The following is a 17204-nucleotide window of genomic DNA, read 5'->3' on the forward strand; positions in this document are numbered from 1 at the left end:
GTTATCACAGAGGCACTGTCAACGTCACTATGTTTCTCAGCTTTGGCCTATGGCGGGTCTGTCTTGGAGCCACCTGGAACTGGCTCTGTCTGACATGGGGGCAGCTCCTGATCAGTTCTCACAGAAGCCACCCCTACAGTCCCTCCCTGCTACCAAAACCTTGCCACGTAAACGAAATACACACTCACAATGCAAACTGAAGGTGATACTTGCAGGAACATCCACTGAGACTTAAGTCACTAATATCACTCCTGTGTTTCTGTTCCCTTCAGGATGTAGCTACTCATCAGGTTAGGCTGACATCAGTTACTGACCTCTCTGCTTTTTTTCTGGAACAGACTGCTTACTCTCAGTAGAATGAAAAAGGGCAAACTTCTATGCTGCATGTAAGGATACCATTTTTGGCTAACTACTGAATGGAAGAACAGAAGCAGGGAAAAGTTGATTAAAAGTCCTCAGCCCCTTCATAGGACTGCAGTCATCTTAAGAACAATGTTTTCTTTTTTCAGCTCTGACAGTGAGCTTAGTTTTATGAGGGAAGGATGATCATTATTTTTTTCATTGTTGTTTTATAGACTGGTTGATTTTTCCCTGCTTATACCTGTTACTATTTCATAGAATCATAGAATGCTTTGGGTTGGAAGGGACCTTAAAGATCATCTAGTTCCAATCCCCCTGCCACGGGCAGGGACACCTTCCACTAGACCAGGTTGCTCAAAGCCCCATCCATCCTGGCCTTGAACACTGCCAGGGAGGGACCATTCACAACATCTTTGGGCAACCTGTTCCAGTGTCTCACCACCCTCACAGGAAAGAATTTTTTCTTAATATCCAATCTAAATCTACCCTCTTTCAATTTAAAACCATTACCCCTTGTCCTATCACTACAAGTGCTTGCAAAATTCCCTCTCCAGCTTTTCTGTAGGTCCCCAACATCTTTCTGGGCTGCAAGCACACATTGCCAGCTTATGCTGAGCTTCGCATCAGCCATCACCCCAAGTCCTGCTCCTCAGGGCTGCTCTCAATCCATTCTCTGCCCAGCTTGTATTTGTGCTTGAGATTGCCCTGACCCATGTGCAGGGCCTATTTGTTCATAAGGGTCTTGGCAAGTCGTACTTTTTTAGGCTATCTGGAGCATTGTAGTCTCCTCTCTGGGGAAGTAAAAAAAAAAAAATGCCTTTAGAGCAAAAAGGCACAAAAAGTTTCAGGGTTTTCCTAGCACATCTCCTTGGAAAGTAGTAAAATGGATTGATGGGTTTTACTACAAAAATGGCTTTTTGAAAAAGAAGAAAATGAAACTCTTAGAACATTATATATTTAACGTTAATTTAAATACAATAGTTTAAAGTTCCTTTTGTTTTCTTTAGAAATAATCTTTGATTTGAGTCTTACTCTAATATGCCTTTGCTGCTAACTCTTCTGTATGATCTTTTAATCTCAGCTCTTTATTATTTAGTGGGATGACGTTATTAATGAAATACATTTCACCTCCTTCATAATATCAGAAGCTTAACTAAATTGCTGTAAAACCTTTCGTCTTTAAGATCTGTGTTATCAAAGAGACATAGCATTGAGTGCTCAAATACCACTAAAAATCAGTGTGGAAATGAATTCCAAATATAACAAATCTTGAAAAAAACCCTCCTATTAATAGAAAGTACAAATCCCTCTATTAGGAGAAAGAAAAAGACTAGAACATTTGTATCTTTTATTACTCTTCAAACTTATGCTTATCTGGGAGTGACAATCATAATTTTCTCAAAGTAACATTGGAGAATGTTTTTCTAAGACATACAAAACATATTCAAAAGACTAGATTAGACAGTAAGAACCAGAGTTGGGAGTCTGGAATATTAATTTTTGTCTGATCAGCTGAATGGGAAGGTACTGTGCATTGCCACTGTAAAAATGATGTTACTGAGAAAAAGAATTCTAAATGATCTCATATATTGCCTCATAGCATTGGTACATCTGGTGAATATACAGGTTGAAACAAGACCTATGCTGTGAGTTTAAATGCCTTAGGGGTTAAGTGATGTTTACCTGTGATTTTATGGATCACAGCTTCAAAGTTGGGAAATCCATTTATATTCTGTTTTGGAACTAATCTTAAACCTCATGAGTCACAGTCATTTACATACGTTTGTAAGGAAGCCAACAGATGTCAATCGACCTGTTACAGTTGGTCCAGAGGAGGGCCATGAAAATTATCAGAGGGCTGGAACACCTCTCCTATGAAGAAAGGCTGGAGAATTGTTGTTGTTCAGCCTGGAGAAGAGAAGGCTCCAGGGAGATATTATTGCGACCTTTCATCATATAAAGGGGGATTATAAGAAAGATGGAGAAAGACCTTTTACCAGGGCCTGTAGTCAGAGGACAAAGGGTAACAGTTTTAAACTGAAAGAGTGTAGATTTAGACTGGATATAAGGAAGAAATTTTTTACAATGAGGGTGGTGAGGACAGGTTGCCCAGAGAAGTTGTGAATGCCCTGTCACTGGGAGTGTTCAAGGTTAGGTTGGATGGGGTTTTGAAAACTTGATCTAGTGAAAGATGTTCCTGCCCATGGCAGAGAGTGTTGGACTAGATGATCTTTAAAGGTCCCTTCCAACCCAAACCGTTCTGTGATTCTATGACTCCATGCTTCTATGGTTAGTACTTATAAAGTACTTATATATATACATTTTAAATATTTTATGCTTAATTCAATACTTATTAGTGTCTTTAAAAAAAAACCAACCACAAACCAAACCTTCTTTATTGGCTTTTGGAAACTTCAATTTCTTAGCATTTTGATCTCTGGTATACAAATTTGTTTAGAGATGTTTAGAGATATTTCAAAATTTTTTTCTCCTTTTTGTTTACAGATGGCCTTGTTGCCATTCTGAATTTTGGCAGCCTAAGAAAACAAATGTGATCTTAGGTTAGCTATGTCCAACTTCCAAATATGGATATACAGTTCTTTTTAACCACATAGCCATATGTTTCTATAGCCCTTAAGTTGTAATCTACTGCATCTTCTCTCACCTTTCTCTAAAAACTAGCATTCCTTTCGTTCATTCTTCATGCTACTATACCAAATGCTTTCTAGCTAGGGAGTTGCGTTCAGCACATTGTTCTCAGTACAGTCACAGAATTACAGAATCACAGAATGGTTAGGGTTGAAAGGGACTTCTGGAGATCATCTAGTCCAACCCCCTGCCAAAGTAAGTTCCCCTAGAGCTTGTTGCACAGGGTCGTGTCCAGGTGGGTTTTGAATATCTCCAGAGAAGGAGACTCCACAGCCCCCCTGGGCAGCCTGTTCCAGTGCTCTGTCACCCTCAAAGTAAAGAAGTTTTTCCTCATATTCAGATGGAACTTCCCATGTTTCAGTTTGTGCCTGTTGCCCCTTGTGCTGTTGCTGGGCACCACTGAGAAGAGTCTGGCCCCATCCTCTTGACACCTGCCCCTAACGTATTTGTAAGCATTGATAAGATCCCCCCTCAGTCTTCTCTTCTCCAAGCTGAACAGACCCAGCTCCCTCAGCCTCTCCTCGTAAGAGAGATGCTCCAGTCCTCTGATCATCTTTGTAGCCCTCTGCTGGATTCTCTCCAGTAGTTCTTTGCCTTTCTTGAACTGGGGCACCCAGAACTGGACACAGTACTCCAGCTGTGGTCTCACTAGGGCAGTGTAGAGGGGGAGGATAACTTCCCTTGACCTGCTGGCCACACTCTTCCTGTGGTATCCCAGGATACCATTGGCCTTCCTGGTCACCTGGGCACATTGCTGGCTCATGGTGAACTTGTTGTCTACCAGGACTCCCAGGTCCTTCTCTGCAGAGTTGCTTTCCAGCTGGTCAACCCCAAACCTGTACTCTTGCATGGGGTTATTCCTCCCTAGGTGCAGGACCCTACACTTGCCTTTGTTGAACTTCAGTAGGTTCCTCTCTGTCCGACTCCCTAGCCTGTCCAGTAGTCAGGTCTCACTGAATGGCAGCACAGCCTTCTGGTGTATCAGCCACTCATCCTAGTTTTGTGTCATCAGCAAACTTGCTGAGGGTACACTCAATCCCTCAGTCATCCCCATCTTTTTCACAAGTGCAGTAAGGAAGACATGGAGGGACAGTTTTATGAAAGACCAAAACTTTATGTAGATCACTGTCATCTAACTTTAGCCAACAGAAGGTTAATTGCCATAGTTGGTAGTCTTTTTATTTTAAACTCTCTCCAGTTAATGAGAGATAATAGTTTCAATAGAGGTGCAAATCCTAATGTATGGATTAATTATTTATCATAAGAGGAATGTCCAAAATTGGCAAGATTAATTTATCTCCAAATACCTTATCTGTAGAAAAGCACTAGCTGTGAATGTAATAAGTGATCATTTTTGAACAGATGCCTAATTTTTAATTGATTTAATTTTCACAGAATCACAGAATGGTTGAGGTTGGAAGGGACCTCTTGTCCAATTCCCCTGCTCAAGCAAGGCCACCTAGAGGCAGTTTCCCAGACGATCTTTGAATATCTTTAAAGATGGTGACTCCACAACCTCTCTGGACAACCAGTGCTAGTGCTCAGTCACCCTCACAGTAAAAAACTGTTTCCTGATGTTCAGACGAAGCCTCTTGTGTTTCAGTTTGTGCCCACTGTCTTTGGTCCTGTCCTGTCAGTGAAAAGAGCCTCCATCCTCTTTGCACCACCCCTTCAGGTATTTTTATACATTGATAAGATCCTCTATGAGCCTTCTCTTCTCTAGGCTGAACAGTCCCAGATGTCTCAGTCTCTCCTCATAGGAGAGACACTTGTGTCCCTTAATATTTTTCTCAGCCCTTCTTTGGACTCTCTCCAGTATGGCCCTCTTGTGCTGGGGAGTACTGGACACCACATCCAGATGTGTCTTATCACGGCTGAGCAGAGGGTAATGATCACCTTCCTCGACCTGATGGCAATACTTTTTCTAATGCAGCTGAGGATACTATTCACCTTCTTCACAGCAAAGGCACTTTGCTGTCTCATGTTCAACCTGATGTCCACCAGGACTACCAGGTACACTTGTGCAAAGCCGCTTTCCAGCTGGGTGGCCCCTAGCATATATAGGTGCATGGGGTTGTTCCTCCCCAAGGGCTGGACTTTACACTTCCCCTTGTTGAACTTCACGAGGTTCCTGTTGGTCCATTTCTCCAGCCTGTTGAAGTCCCTCTGGATGGCAGCATGACCCTCTGACATATTGGCCACTGCTCCCAGTTTGGTGTTGTGGCAAACTTGATGAGGGTATACTCTGCCCCATCATCCAGAGATCACCAATGAAGATGTTAAATAGGACTTGTCCCAGTATTGACATGGATGCACCACTAGTTACTGACCTCCAACTAGACTTTTCTGCTGATCACCACCCTCCGGGCCCAGACTTTCATTCAGTTTTCAGTCCACCTCACTGTCTTTTCACCCAGTCCATACATCAACAGCTTGTCTACAAATATCTTACAGGAGGCAATGTCAAAGGCCTACATGAAGTCCAGGTAGACAATATCCACTGCTCTCTTCTCATCTACCAGGCTAGTCATTTCATCATAGAAGTTTATCAAAGTTAGTCAAGCATGACTTCCCCTTGGTGAAGCCATGCTGACTGCTCCTGATGATTTTCTTGTCCTTAGTATTCCTGGAAATGGATTCCAGGATAGCTCCATGGTAGTATTAATGTTAAATAAAATTATAAGTCAGTATAAATAATTTAAATATAGTTATACCTCAGTCTTATAATAAATGATGGTTTCAATATATTTTCATGCTGAAACTATTCTTCTATAATCGAATATATCATAACACAATTATTTTGGTAGAGGAACTTGTGATTCTATGGAAAAGTATGGGAGTAAAACCTATCAATCAGACAGCAGCATTTCATTAGCTTATACCATCAGATATAAATGCACATCATTTACTTACTGGGAATTAGTCAGATATCCTCAGCACAAAAGCAATTAACCATCCTGAGGGCATGTGAGGACATACAGATATATACAGGATGTATTTTCTTCTCCTTGCCTAGTTTCATTACCACCAGTGAATAAGACAACCAGAGAACCCCTTTCCATTGATGAGCAAAGAGTGGGCATGACATTATTAGCAGTCTATAGGTGTTTTTTTTCCTGGAGGTAACAGTGAAAACTGATGAAAGTAGGTATCTTGTGGATATGTTTCAGTGAGGTGGATTTCTTGCTGTTGCTAGTATGTTTGCATCATTCATACTTGATATGTATGTTTTTTGCAAGATAATGGTTGAAGAAATAGATTTCGTTGTAGATCAATAATAGATTTACTGGCACTTGAGAGGTGGCCGGAATTTCCAAGTCCAACCTTTCTCTCTCGATATCCTCTAGGTACAAATACCCTTCCTACACTGTGTTAAAGTTAGTTACTAATCAGTCATTTCCTTCAGTGTCTAGATAAAAAATTTCGTCTTTTTTTTCTAGTAGCTTAATAAAAATGAGTGAAATTAATTTAATTTTATGTACAACCACTAGTCATTTTTAGAGGTATCATGAGATAGCATTTGCAAAGGTTAAGATGTTTAATGTGAGAAAAGACGGCAAAATCCAATCTGAAATAATTACTTAGAGGTAAAAATAGCCCAAACCCCACAACACAATATTCTGTTTAAGAATATAAAAGCTATATAATAATTTGTATTGTTGGGAACATGATAATCATACTGACTTAAGTAAAAGCCAATGTGTTTGCTTAATGTATTTGCACTCCTTTACTTCCCTTTGTGAATGCTATATTGATAGTTGAATTACATTGTGTAATTATTATTTATTTTTGCTTCTTGTAGAAGGCTTTATTTACAAGATAACTTTTTTTGTAGAATACTTCTTTTTATTGGGGCCACATAGGTTGATAAAATGTTGAGACTATTCCTCTGATTAATTAATCTCAGAAACTCTTATTGTGAAGGCAAGCCAACACTATATAGGTCATACTTCTATGCAAACAGAAAACTATAACATGAAAAATAAAAATATAATCTCTTCATGATGTTATTTTAATGTGCTATCATTCCATTTTAAGACTTTCCAATAGTATTTGTTCTCAGGATAGGGTAGGATTATACATTTGTTTTCAATTATTGTGTCCCCAAAATAAATAATTCTAAATGACCTGTATAAATAACTGATTGCAAGGTTAGCTTCTATGGAAAATTAAGTGACATTTAGCATTAGTATTGGAGTTAAAAAAAAAACAAACCAGAACAAAACAAACCCCCTTTTTGAAGAACTGCATGCAAGAAATTACATGATGTGTTTACCAATGACTCTGCAAAGCAGAATTCATCTACCGTCTGTAAGATTGAGATTACTGGCAACCATTGACATATAGTACTCTGGGATAACCCCGTCTGGTCATCAGCTGCCTTCCCCAAAGAGCACAGTTATCCTGAAGATCCTGTATCTGACAGGTTTGTGTGGATCTTTTCGCTGCTTTACAGCATCTCAGATGGTACTACCTAAATATATTTATGTGAGTGAATTCCATTTTAGATGTCCACAGTGTAAATGCCTAGTCTCACTTCATAGTCAAAGAAGAGAAATAGGTACTTCTAAGCTGCGGTTGATCTACTGTGTGTTACCTACCTTTTGATGAAATAGATTACACTGTAGACACGTTTTTTCACTGGTTATGAAGAAGCCTACATCAAATACAGATGCTTGCAGGGTAGATGTCTACAGTTAAGTATGATGAATCCTATTGCCAACAAATGAACTCAACTTTCCAGTTCAGCTAGTGAGTATTTATCTTCTGGAATTGTCTTACAGCTTTGTGTGCCACCTGCTTTTTTCTATAATGTTCTATAAATCTCCAAGTTTTCTTTCTCCTTTTTTTCCCCCTCTCCCCCTTTTCTCATCTTCTATGATACTCAAAGATTGAATTAAATTTGAAAGGATAGAAGTACTTAGTATTTAGGCTGTTACATTTTGGATTGCATTTTGTTTAGGTAATAGGTGTCTACCAAAGAGCCAGTTAAACTATTGTTATGTTACACAGCAGTTCTTGGATATTTTCAATCATTGAATAATATGCAACGTGCAGCAAAATAGTATGTAATAATGTTGCGTTCTCGGCAGGATGTTTTAATTCAAATTTGTTCCTTACTATTAATATTATCTAAGATATAGCTCATTTAAGCTATATCTTAGCTTAATTTTAAGTACTTTTCTGAGGAGAAAAGATTCATAATGTCTTTAGAAACATCGTCGTTATTTTACTGCTATAATGTCAAATTTTATGGAGTGAAAAAACTATACATCTGAAATATTTTTAGAGTTACATTTGCATTGGAAGCTTTAGGACAACAGATGCACACATGGAAATATATACAACTTCAAATCTTTACACTTCCCCTTCAGAAGCAGTTCTAAAGCACATATACTTGCTTCTTTACACACCATTCTGCTTTGTATGTTTTGAAATTTTAAAAAGTTGAGTACTTCACCTGGAACACTGCTAGAACAGGAACTAGACACAGTCATATTGAACAATTGTCTGGAAAGAGTGCTCTATGGAAGATGTCCTCTCTCTGAAGAGTTGTGGGAAGTTCTCAAGTTAGCCATTAACTACTCAACAAAATTTTGTCCCATGTTACTTCTGAGATGGATAACAGATTCAATGTTGCCCAAGGAGTGGGTTCCAAAGAATATATTCCAAGGCACAGAAAGAAGGTACATCTACTGAAATTTGTTAGAAATCAGACCTCTTCTCCCATTTCTTCTTTTGGAAAAGTCCTTGCAAAATTATTAGAGACTGAAGTACACCATCATAATTTTCAGAAAGTTAATTTTCAAATAATATTTTTTACAGCTTGGATAATGATCATTAGTATTACTGGTTTTTTTTGTTTATTTGCTTCTGAGTTTATAAATTTAATTCAGCAATTTTAAGTTGTTTATTGCTTCTGGGTTTATAAACAGCAAAAGCAGAACAGGATGTAGAGAGACTATTACCTTCATTTTAGCTACTTCAATATTTATTTTTGTGAATAAGGAGTGCACAGCTCAGCATATTTTATTTTAAATAAATTTGTTGTTTATATATATGTGAGTATATGGAGGAAGAGGAAAGAAAAGATTCCTTTTTCCTGACAGTAGTGTCTAGGGACATGTTTAATAATACCCTCTGACGCAAAATTCAAAATATGATTAGTCTGTATCAGGATAAATACAGTAATCTGCTACCTGCTGGATATATCACAAAAACTACTATAAATGTACAAAATTTCAAGGACTGCTGCATAGCTCTTCCTGAAAAAGAAGAGAATAGTAATTATTATATTGCTTAATTTTAAATACAGATATTCTTCTCAGTTCTGAAGCCATACAGATATATATCTGATATCATTAGTTGACTTATAATGTGTGAACTGATAGATCATTACTATGGTGGCAAACTGTCTCAACTGAAATTCTGCATCTTTGAAATTTCCCTCCTGTGCCTGCCTTCCATAACCCACTTTTGATAGTATCACTCTCTTATCTGGATTCATGTAGTTCAGGCAAATTATTGGTGAAATATTTTTGTTCATAATATTGTTCCCTGAAAGTATACCTGATCATTAGAAAATATTTTGTGGCCCTTCCACATTTTTTTTTCAGTTTTAAGTGAGATTGTGGGACGGAGCATAAATACAATAATTACATAAATACATTTTATCATAGAACCATAGAATTACAGAATGGTTTGTGGTGGAAGGGACCTTAAAGGTCATCTAGTTCCAACCCCCCTGCCACGGGCAGGGGCACCTTTCCACTAGACCAGGTTGCTCAGAGCCCCATCCAGCCCGGCCTTAAACACTGCCAGGGAGGGGGCAGCCACAACAACTCTGGGCAACATGTACCAGTGTCTCACTACCCTCACAGTATAGAATTTCTTCATAATATCTAATCTAAATCTACCTTCTTGCAGTTTAAAACCATTCCCTCTCATCCTATCACTACATGCCCTTGTAAAAAGTCCCTCTCCAGCTTTCCTGTAGGCCCTCTTCAGGTACTGGAAGGCTGCTAGAAGTTCTCCACAGAGCCACCTTTCTCCAGGCTGAACAGCCCCAACTCTCTCAGCCTTTCGTCATAGGAGAGGTGCTCCAGCCCTCTGATCATCTTCGTGGCCCTCCTCTGGACTCACTCACAGAATCACAGAATCACAGAATCAACCAGGTTGGAAGAGACCTCAGGGATCATTGAGTCCAACCATTGCCCTGACACCATCATGTCAACTAGACCATGGCACTAAGTGCCATGTCCAGTCTTTTCTTAAACACATCCAGAGATGGTGACTCCACCACCTCCCTGGGCAGCCCCTTCCAATGTCTAATGACCCTTTCTGAAAAGAAATTCTTCCTAATGTCCAACCTGAACCTCCCGTGGCGAAGCTTGAGGCTATGTCCTCTTGTCCTATCGCTGGTTGCCTGGGAGAAGAGGCCGACTCCCACTTCACTACAACCTCCCTTCAGGTAGTTGTAGACTGCAATAAGGTCACCTCTGAGCCTCCTCTTCTCCAGGCTAAACAACCCCAGCTCCCTCAGCCGTTCCTCGTAGGTCAGACCCTTCACCAGCTTGGTCACCCTCCTCTGGACTCACTCCAACACCTCAACATCTTTCTTGAAGTGCGGGGCCCAGAACTGGACACAGTATTCAAGGTGCGGCCTCACCAGTGCCGAGTATAGAGGGACGATCACTTCCCTAGACCGGCTGGCTACACTATTCCTACTAGAGGCCAGGAGGCCATTGGCCTTCTTGGCCACCTGGGCACACTGCTGGCTCATGTTTAGCCGGCTGTCGATCAGCAATCCCAGGTCTCTTTCAGCCGGGCCGCTTTCTAACCACTCTTTCCCCAGCCTGTAGCGCTGCTTTGGGTTGTTGTGGCTGACGTGTAAGACCCAGCACTTGTTCTTGTTGGACCTCATGCCGTTGGTCTCAGCCCATCTATCTAACCTGTCCCGATCCCTCTGTAGGGCCTTCCTACCCTCCAGCAGATCAACACTGCCACCCAGCTTGGTGTCATCTGCAAATTTACTGAGGGTGCACTCAATCCCTACATCTAGATCATCTATAAATATATTGAACAGCACCGGCCCCAGAACTGAGCCCTGGGGAACACCGCTAGTGACCGGCCGCCAGTTGGACTTTGCCCCATTCACCACCACTCTCTGGGCTCGGCCATCCAGCCAGTTTTTAACCCATTGAAGAGTCCACCCATCCAAACCCCGGGCAGACAGTTTGTCTAGGAGGATGCTGTGGGAGACAGTGTCGAATGCCTTACTGAAGTCTAGATAGACTACATCCACAGCCCTGCCCTCATCTACTAAGCAGGTCACTTGGTCATAGAAGGAGACCAGGCTGGTCAAGCAGGACCTGCCTTTTATGAATCCATGTTGGCTGGCCCCGATGCCCCAATTGTCCTGCATGTGCCGTGTAATGGTACTCAGGATGATCTGTTCCATCACCTTGCCTGGCACTGAGGTCAGGCTGACAGGCCTATAGTTCCCTGGATCATCCTTCCGGCCCAAACTGTGCTGATTTATTACTCTAACAGCTCCATGTCCAGACCACTGTTTATACATGACCACTGTTTATATGGATCAAGAAAAACAATGGATCATATCTCAATTATATTATTGGTGCTAATAGACTTTACTTGAGTTTATAGATCAATAAAGAATACCTGTCCGTGTGCTTCTCATTACTGTGCATATACTAACCAGATCAATAACACAATTTAGTAATGCTAAACTGGTTTTAAAATATGTAGAATATAGCAATAAATCAGCACAGTTTTCCCTGAAGTGTTTATTCTTACAAACAATAACAGACTAAAACGTAGAATTACCTTGAGGTTTTACTCTGTTAGACTGATTCAAGGATGCCACCTACTTTTCGTCTGCCATTTACAGCTTTTTCAGAAAAACAAAAAAAAGATAAAATGTTAGATGACTGGTAAGAGAGGAATTTTTGGCAGTTTTGTTACAAAGTTTTATTTACTCATTTTACCTAGATCTCAGTTTTTATTTTGAAAGGTTCCAGCATGCTCAAGTGTAAATGCTGGTATCATCAAAACATCTTTTCAGTATTCTAAACGGAAAAATCAATATAATGAGCACTGCCAAATCCATCTGTCTTTGAGTCTGATGAAACTAAATCTGACATTGTAAAACAGGGACTCTGAAAATATCTCTTATCACTAAGAGTACTTATTTTCTTGCCATTCGAGCATATTTGCAAAGACTTCAAATACGTTTTATATTGTACATTGTGCACTTCGCATGTCAAAGATAAACAGCAGAGGATGAATTTCCAAAAAATATACACAGTTGTTTTTCACAGTGACAACACATAAATGCTTGTGCACTACATATGTAGTAAATGAGTTTACTCCCTCTTGCATGTTGGATATTGACAGTTCTGCATTTGCTATATGTTACTTTTGCTCCGTTTGTGCAAATTGCCTTAAAATTAGATGTCTTCAAGTGTCAATCGACAAGTATATTTGCCAAATAAATGTCAAGTTTACTTTGCTAAATCCAAATTTTGCACTGTAAATCAACTCAGGTTTGTATGTTAAACCTAAGTCGAAATGGGTTGTTTATTAGTAGGTTACATACAGTTGCTTGCTTATCCTTTAATGATCTGGAATTATGAAATATTTAATTTGTACTATAATGTGTCTGGAGTAGTTATTGGTAGCTGTTTCTAACCCTCTTACAGAATCACAGAATGCATAATAACTCTCTTCCAGCAGAGTTATTCATGTTTTTTGCATATACATCTATTTTGTATTTCAGATTGCAAAAGAAAGAGAGATTACTTCAGAGCAGGCAATAACCTTCTAGATCACAACAGAATCATCAATAATTTTGGGATTCACCAGAGGCTTGTGGAAAGATTCAAGCCAAAGCCTATGATTGGAAAAAAAAAAAATTCTATTTTTTCATGTTCCACAGTATTCCCTAATGAGTGAGATATTTTTCATGGAGTTCTCTTACTTTTTATTTGTGAGCATTGTTAAAAATAATGAAAGAGATCTTACATTTCTCCAGTGAAATGAAGAAAATATTTTGAGCCTTTAAGATATACATTTTTTTTCTGATCAGTCCCAATTACAGAATCACAGAATAGTTAGGGTTGAAAGGGACTTCTGGAGATCATCTAGTCCAACCCCCTGCCAAAGTAGGTTCCCCTAGAGCTTGTTGCACAGGGTCATGTCCAGGTGGGTTTTGAATATCTCCAGAGAAGGAGGCTCCACAGCCCCCCTGGGCAGCCTGTTCCAGTGCTCTGTCACCCTCAAAGTAAAGAAGTTTTTCCTCATATTCAGATGGAACTTCCCATGTTTCAGTTTGTGCCTGTTGCCCCTTGTGCTGTTGCTGGGCACCACTGAGAAGAGTCTGGCCCCATCCTCTTGACACCTGCCCCTAACGTATTTGTAAGCATTGATAAGATCCCCCCTCAGTCTTCTCTTCTCCAAGCTGAACAGACCCAGCTCCCTCAGCCTCTCCTCGTAAGAGAGATGCTCCAGTCCTCTGATCATCTTTGTAGCCCTCTGCTGGATTCTCTCCAGTAGTTCTTTGCCTTTCTTGAACTGGGGCACCCAGAACTGGACACAGTACTCCAGCTGTGGTCTCACTAGGGCAGTGTAGAGGGGGAGGATAACTTCCCTTGACCTGCTGGCCACACTCTTCCTGTGGTACCCCAGGATACCATTGGCCTTCCTGGCCACCTGGGCACATTGCTGGCTCATGGTGAACTTGTTGTCTACCAGGACTCCCAGGTCCTTCTCTACAGAGCTGCTTTCCAGCAGGTCAACCCCCAGCCTGTATTGGTGCATGGGAATTAAAAAAAAATGTAAAGGAACTTACACTGTCCTGTCCTCTATCCTCTCCTCTCCTATGAAATCCACATAGCATGGGATACTGTTGATTGTGGTAAAGAAAAGCTGTTTTAGCTTTCTGACACTGCTTATTGAGACAAGTACTTCAACTACAAAAAGACAGATGCTTTGTACCAATTTGGTGGTACTCAGTTAATAGAAAATATCTGGATTGATATTAATTTAAAAAAAAAAACCAATTACTGTTCACTTACCAAGAAATACATGGTAATGAGATTAGATTTCTTCTTGTGTTTAATGGCAAACAGCATTAGGATTTAGGTGGATGAACTAATAACGCAATTTCTTTTACCATCTTGGATTTCTTGTTATTATGAATAGAAATTTAAGTTTTCTACGCTGTAGCACTTAAGTATTGCTATTTTTGCAAAATGTATTTTACTATTAATAGTGAAATATACTTTCAAGTTGAATTAAATATTAATATTATTTTCCACAAACTCTTGTGTTTTGTTGTAAAGCCTTTGTCCTTTTCTGATGTAACTGCACACCTAACTGCACATAATTTAGAAGTGGACTAAAAATAAAGACTTTTCTTTTTTTTTTTTTTTAATAGTGAATGAAATATCTGTCAGCCTTAAATCTAATTATGGATTTCAGTTTAAATTTTTGTGTCTAGGCTTATACATTTTTTGGCTAGAACAACACAAACTATCCAGAATATTTTTTTACACTAAGAAGATTAAGATTTATGTGTGGTTTTGTCTGCTTTACTCAGACAATTAGAACAAATCAGCTACTTGCTTACACAATCTTCCGTGTCCTCTCCATCTGGGCCCTCTTTACTCTTTGTACTTGGCTGTATTCCCTGGGCTATAACACACATACTTGCACATACATCCATACACACACACACATATTTGTATATGTGAATATACCAAATGGTCTGTTCCTCAGTGTACTTATGCTCTCATTTACATCTGTAAAGAAAAGTGTTTCTCCTCCCTTTGGAACAAATTACAATCCTTGGAACATACATCAGTTTCTCCAACTTTTCTGTACTGGCTTTTGTTCGTAGAAACATGTCCTTCTTCAAACAATTAACAGAATCCCAATGTAACAAAGTAACATGAGCTTTCAAGGATGTGATATTAATCCATCAGGATGGCATCCACAGCTTTAAACACAAACACTCTCAGTTCTCAGTTATAACGATAATTAAAAATAATTTGTTACAGCCATAAGTATTAAAAAATTCCTACGCATAATATTCTGTCATTTTTATCTGTACAAAAATTTGAGAAACTTCTATTATTTTCAGACAGAGTTATCATGATTAATACATGGGTGGAAAAGATATGCTTTATTTTCTTTTCTAATAAAATATTTGAATTTTGCTCTAAGTTAAAAATTTATTATATTCTTAAAATAAAGTTGAAATTTTTATCCTTCCGCATTAAATATGCATACTGTGTTTTAAATTACAGGATATAAATAATGCCCATGCTTCTCATAGTTGCATTTTACTCAGGTTCATGAAATAAGAAAATTACTTTTACATTTGATCCAGCTTTATCCTACTTGAGCCAGATTATAGATGTCAGGAGTAAATTGTGTTCTTCAGTCTGACTGCATTTACTCAGTGAAGTACAATTATTCAGTTGTTATTTGAAGGCAATTGAATTGCATGAAGTGCAATTAGTTATGTTGCCCTTTGAGTATATCTTCATCAAAATTCAATGCAATTATTCAGAACTATATTAAACATTTAATAACTACATAAATAAGTAAAATGATGGTGCTTTGAGGAGGTCAGCAGAGTGATGATACCTTAAAGTTATTATAATTTATATTTCATGAACAAAATCTGTTGGGTTAATTACAATAATTTATTGTAAATTATGCTAAAGTTACATGTAACTATTAATTGGAAAATCTCTTTTATTTACACTGCTGAAAAGCTTATTTACAGACTCATCTCTCAGGTACATTTCTTTATTTCTAATATATTTACGTATTTTATTTCCTAGGTTATTCAGATAAATTTTGAAGAATTTGATCTGGAGATTGGCTATGACACACTGACAATTGGTGATGGAGGAGAAGTGGGTGATCCTAAAACTGTGCTTCAAGTGTAAGTCTTTTGCATTTACAATTTGTATGTATCACTGTATATCATTAATGTGTTTTTTGATGAGAGTAAATAGTGATTAGCATCAGGAAAATCTCAAAAAATCCTAATCTTACTGAGATTCTAAAATTACTGACAGTGACAGTTTTAATACATTGTTATATGTTTACTGTTCTGAAGTCAGAAAGAGATGGACTACACATCAGAAAAGAAAAAGATAAACTAAAATCAGAAATTTTGAAAGATGTAGTCTGTACATTCATGTGTAGACACGTAAATTTTTAGGAATTATTGTGCTCCCTTTATAAGTGTGTTCCCAAATAAGAAGTGTATAATAACATAATTGAAAATAGATAAATGGATGACTTAATCATAAACTTTTACATTGTCCTAGCAAGCTTAATATGACAAAGGTGTGCTGTAGGATTTTCACCTTTAAGTGCTTGTTGACTATTGTAGATAACTCAAAAAATGAGTTAGTATAGTGAAGAAAATTACTACAGAGAGAATCTGAATAGGATATTACCTAAACCACATATGATTACAAATCAGACAGCATTGAGTATTAAATAAGATTTTTATCATCCATTAACATTATTCTAGAATGTGTGAGCCTGGATATCTATAGAGAGAGATATATACTTAACAACCATTGATTAACTTCAGAATCCATATTTTTCAGATACTTAACATGTGATGATAACTGGTCTAATAATAATAATAACAGTCTCAAGAAGACAAATTCAGAGTCTTATTACTTAATTTGTAAAATTTTGAAGACAGCAGTATAATCCAGTGATTCTGTTTATTCCCCAGTCATTTGAAAATATGAAGAATACTGTAATTAGGTATTACTTGTAGTCTGTCATTTTATGTAGCTCCAATTCCATTCTGAGTAAATAATTCAATGTTTTGTAGGAGAAATAAATGCCCCTTAAAGTAAGTTTTATTTTTGTTTTTCAAATCTGACTTAATTTTATGAAAAAAAAATAACAAAAATGTTGTTTATTGCTTAGAAAACATATTTTACCCATAGGAGATTGCCTGCTATTTAGAAAAGATTTTTGGAAAGGCCAAATGATATTTAGCTGTTATTTTTAAATAAACTGGCTTCTCAGTAAGTACCTTAAGTTATAATTAGTTCAAATGAGGTACAAACTTAAAACACAGATCAGAACAGAAGCAGATGCGATAAATATTTAGTACAAAATGTATTTAATCA

At 38.2% G+C, this 17204-nt stretch overlaps 1 protein-coding gene across 3 annotated transcripts in view; it reads left to right on the plus strand.

Moving 5' to 3' along the window:
* Positions 1-17204, plus strand: part of CSMD3 (CUB and Sushi multiple domains 3) — a 790297-nt gene that overhangs the window by 349918 nt on the left and 423175 nt on the right. For all 3 annotated transcript variants that reach the window (XM_068397267.1, XM_068397268.1, XM_068397269.1), the window contains one exon: positions 15882-15985. In XM_068397267.1, coding sequence (XP_068253368.1) covers positions 15882-15985 — 104 coding nt within the window. The remainder of the gene's footprint in view (positions 1-15881; positions 15986-17204) is intronic.

The sequence above is a fragment of the Nyctibius grandis genome, chromosome 3 (assembly GCF_013368605.1).
Source record: "Nyctibius grandis isolate bNycGra1 chromosome 3, bNycGra1.pri, whole genome shotgun sequence".
Classification (NCBI taxonomy): domain Eukaryota; kingdom Metazoa; phylum Chordata; class Aves; order Nyctibiiformes; family Nyctibiidae; genus Nyctibius; species Nyctibius grandis.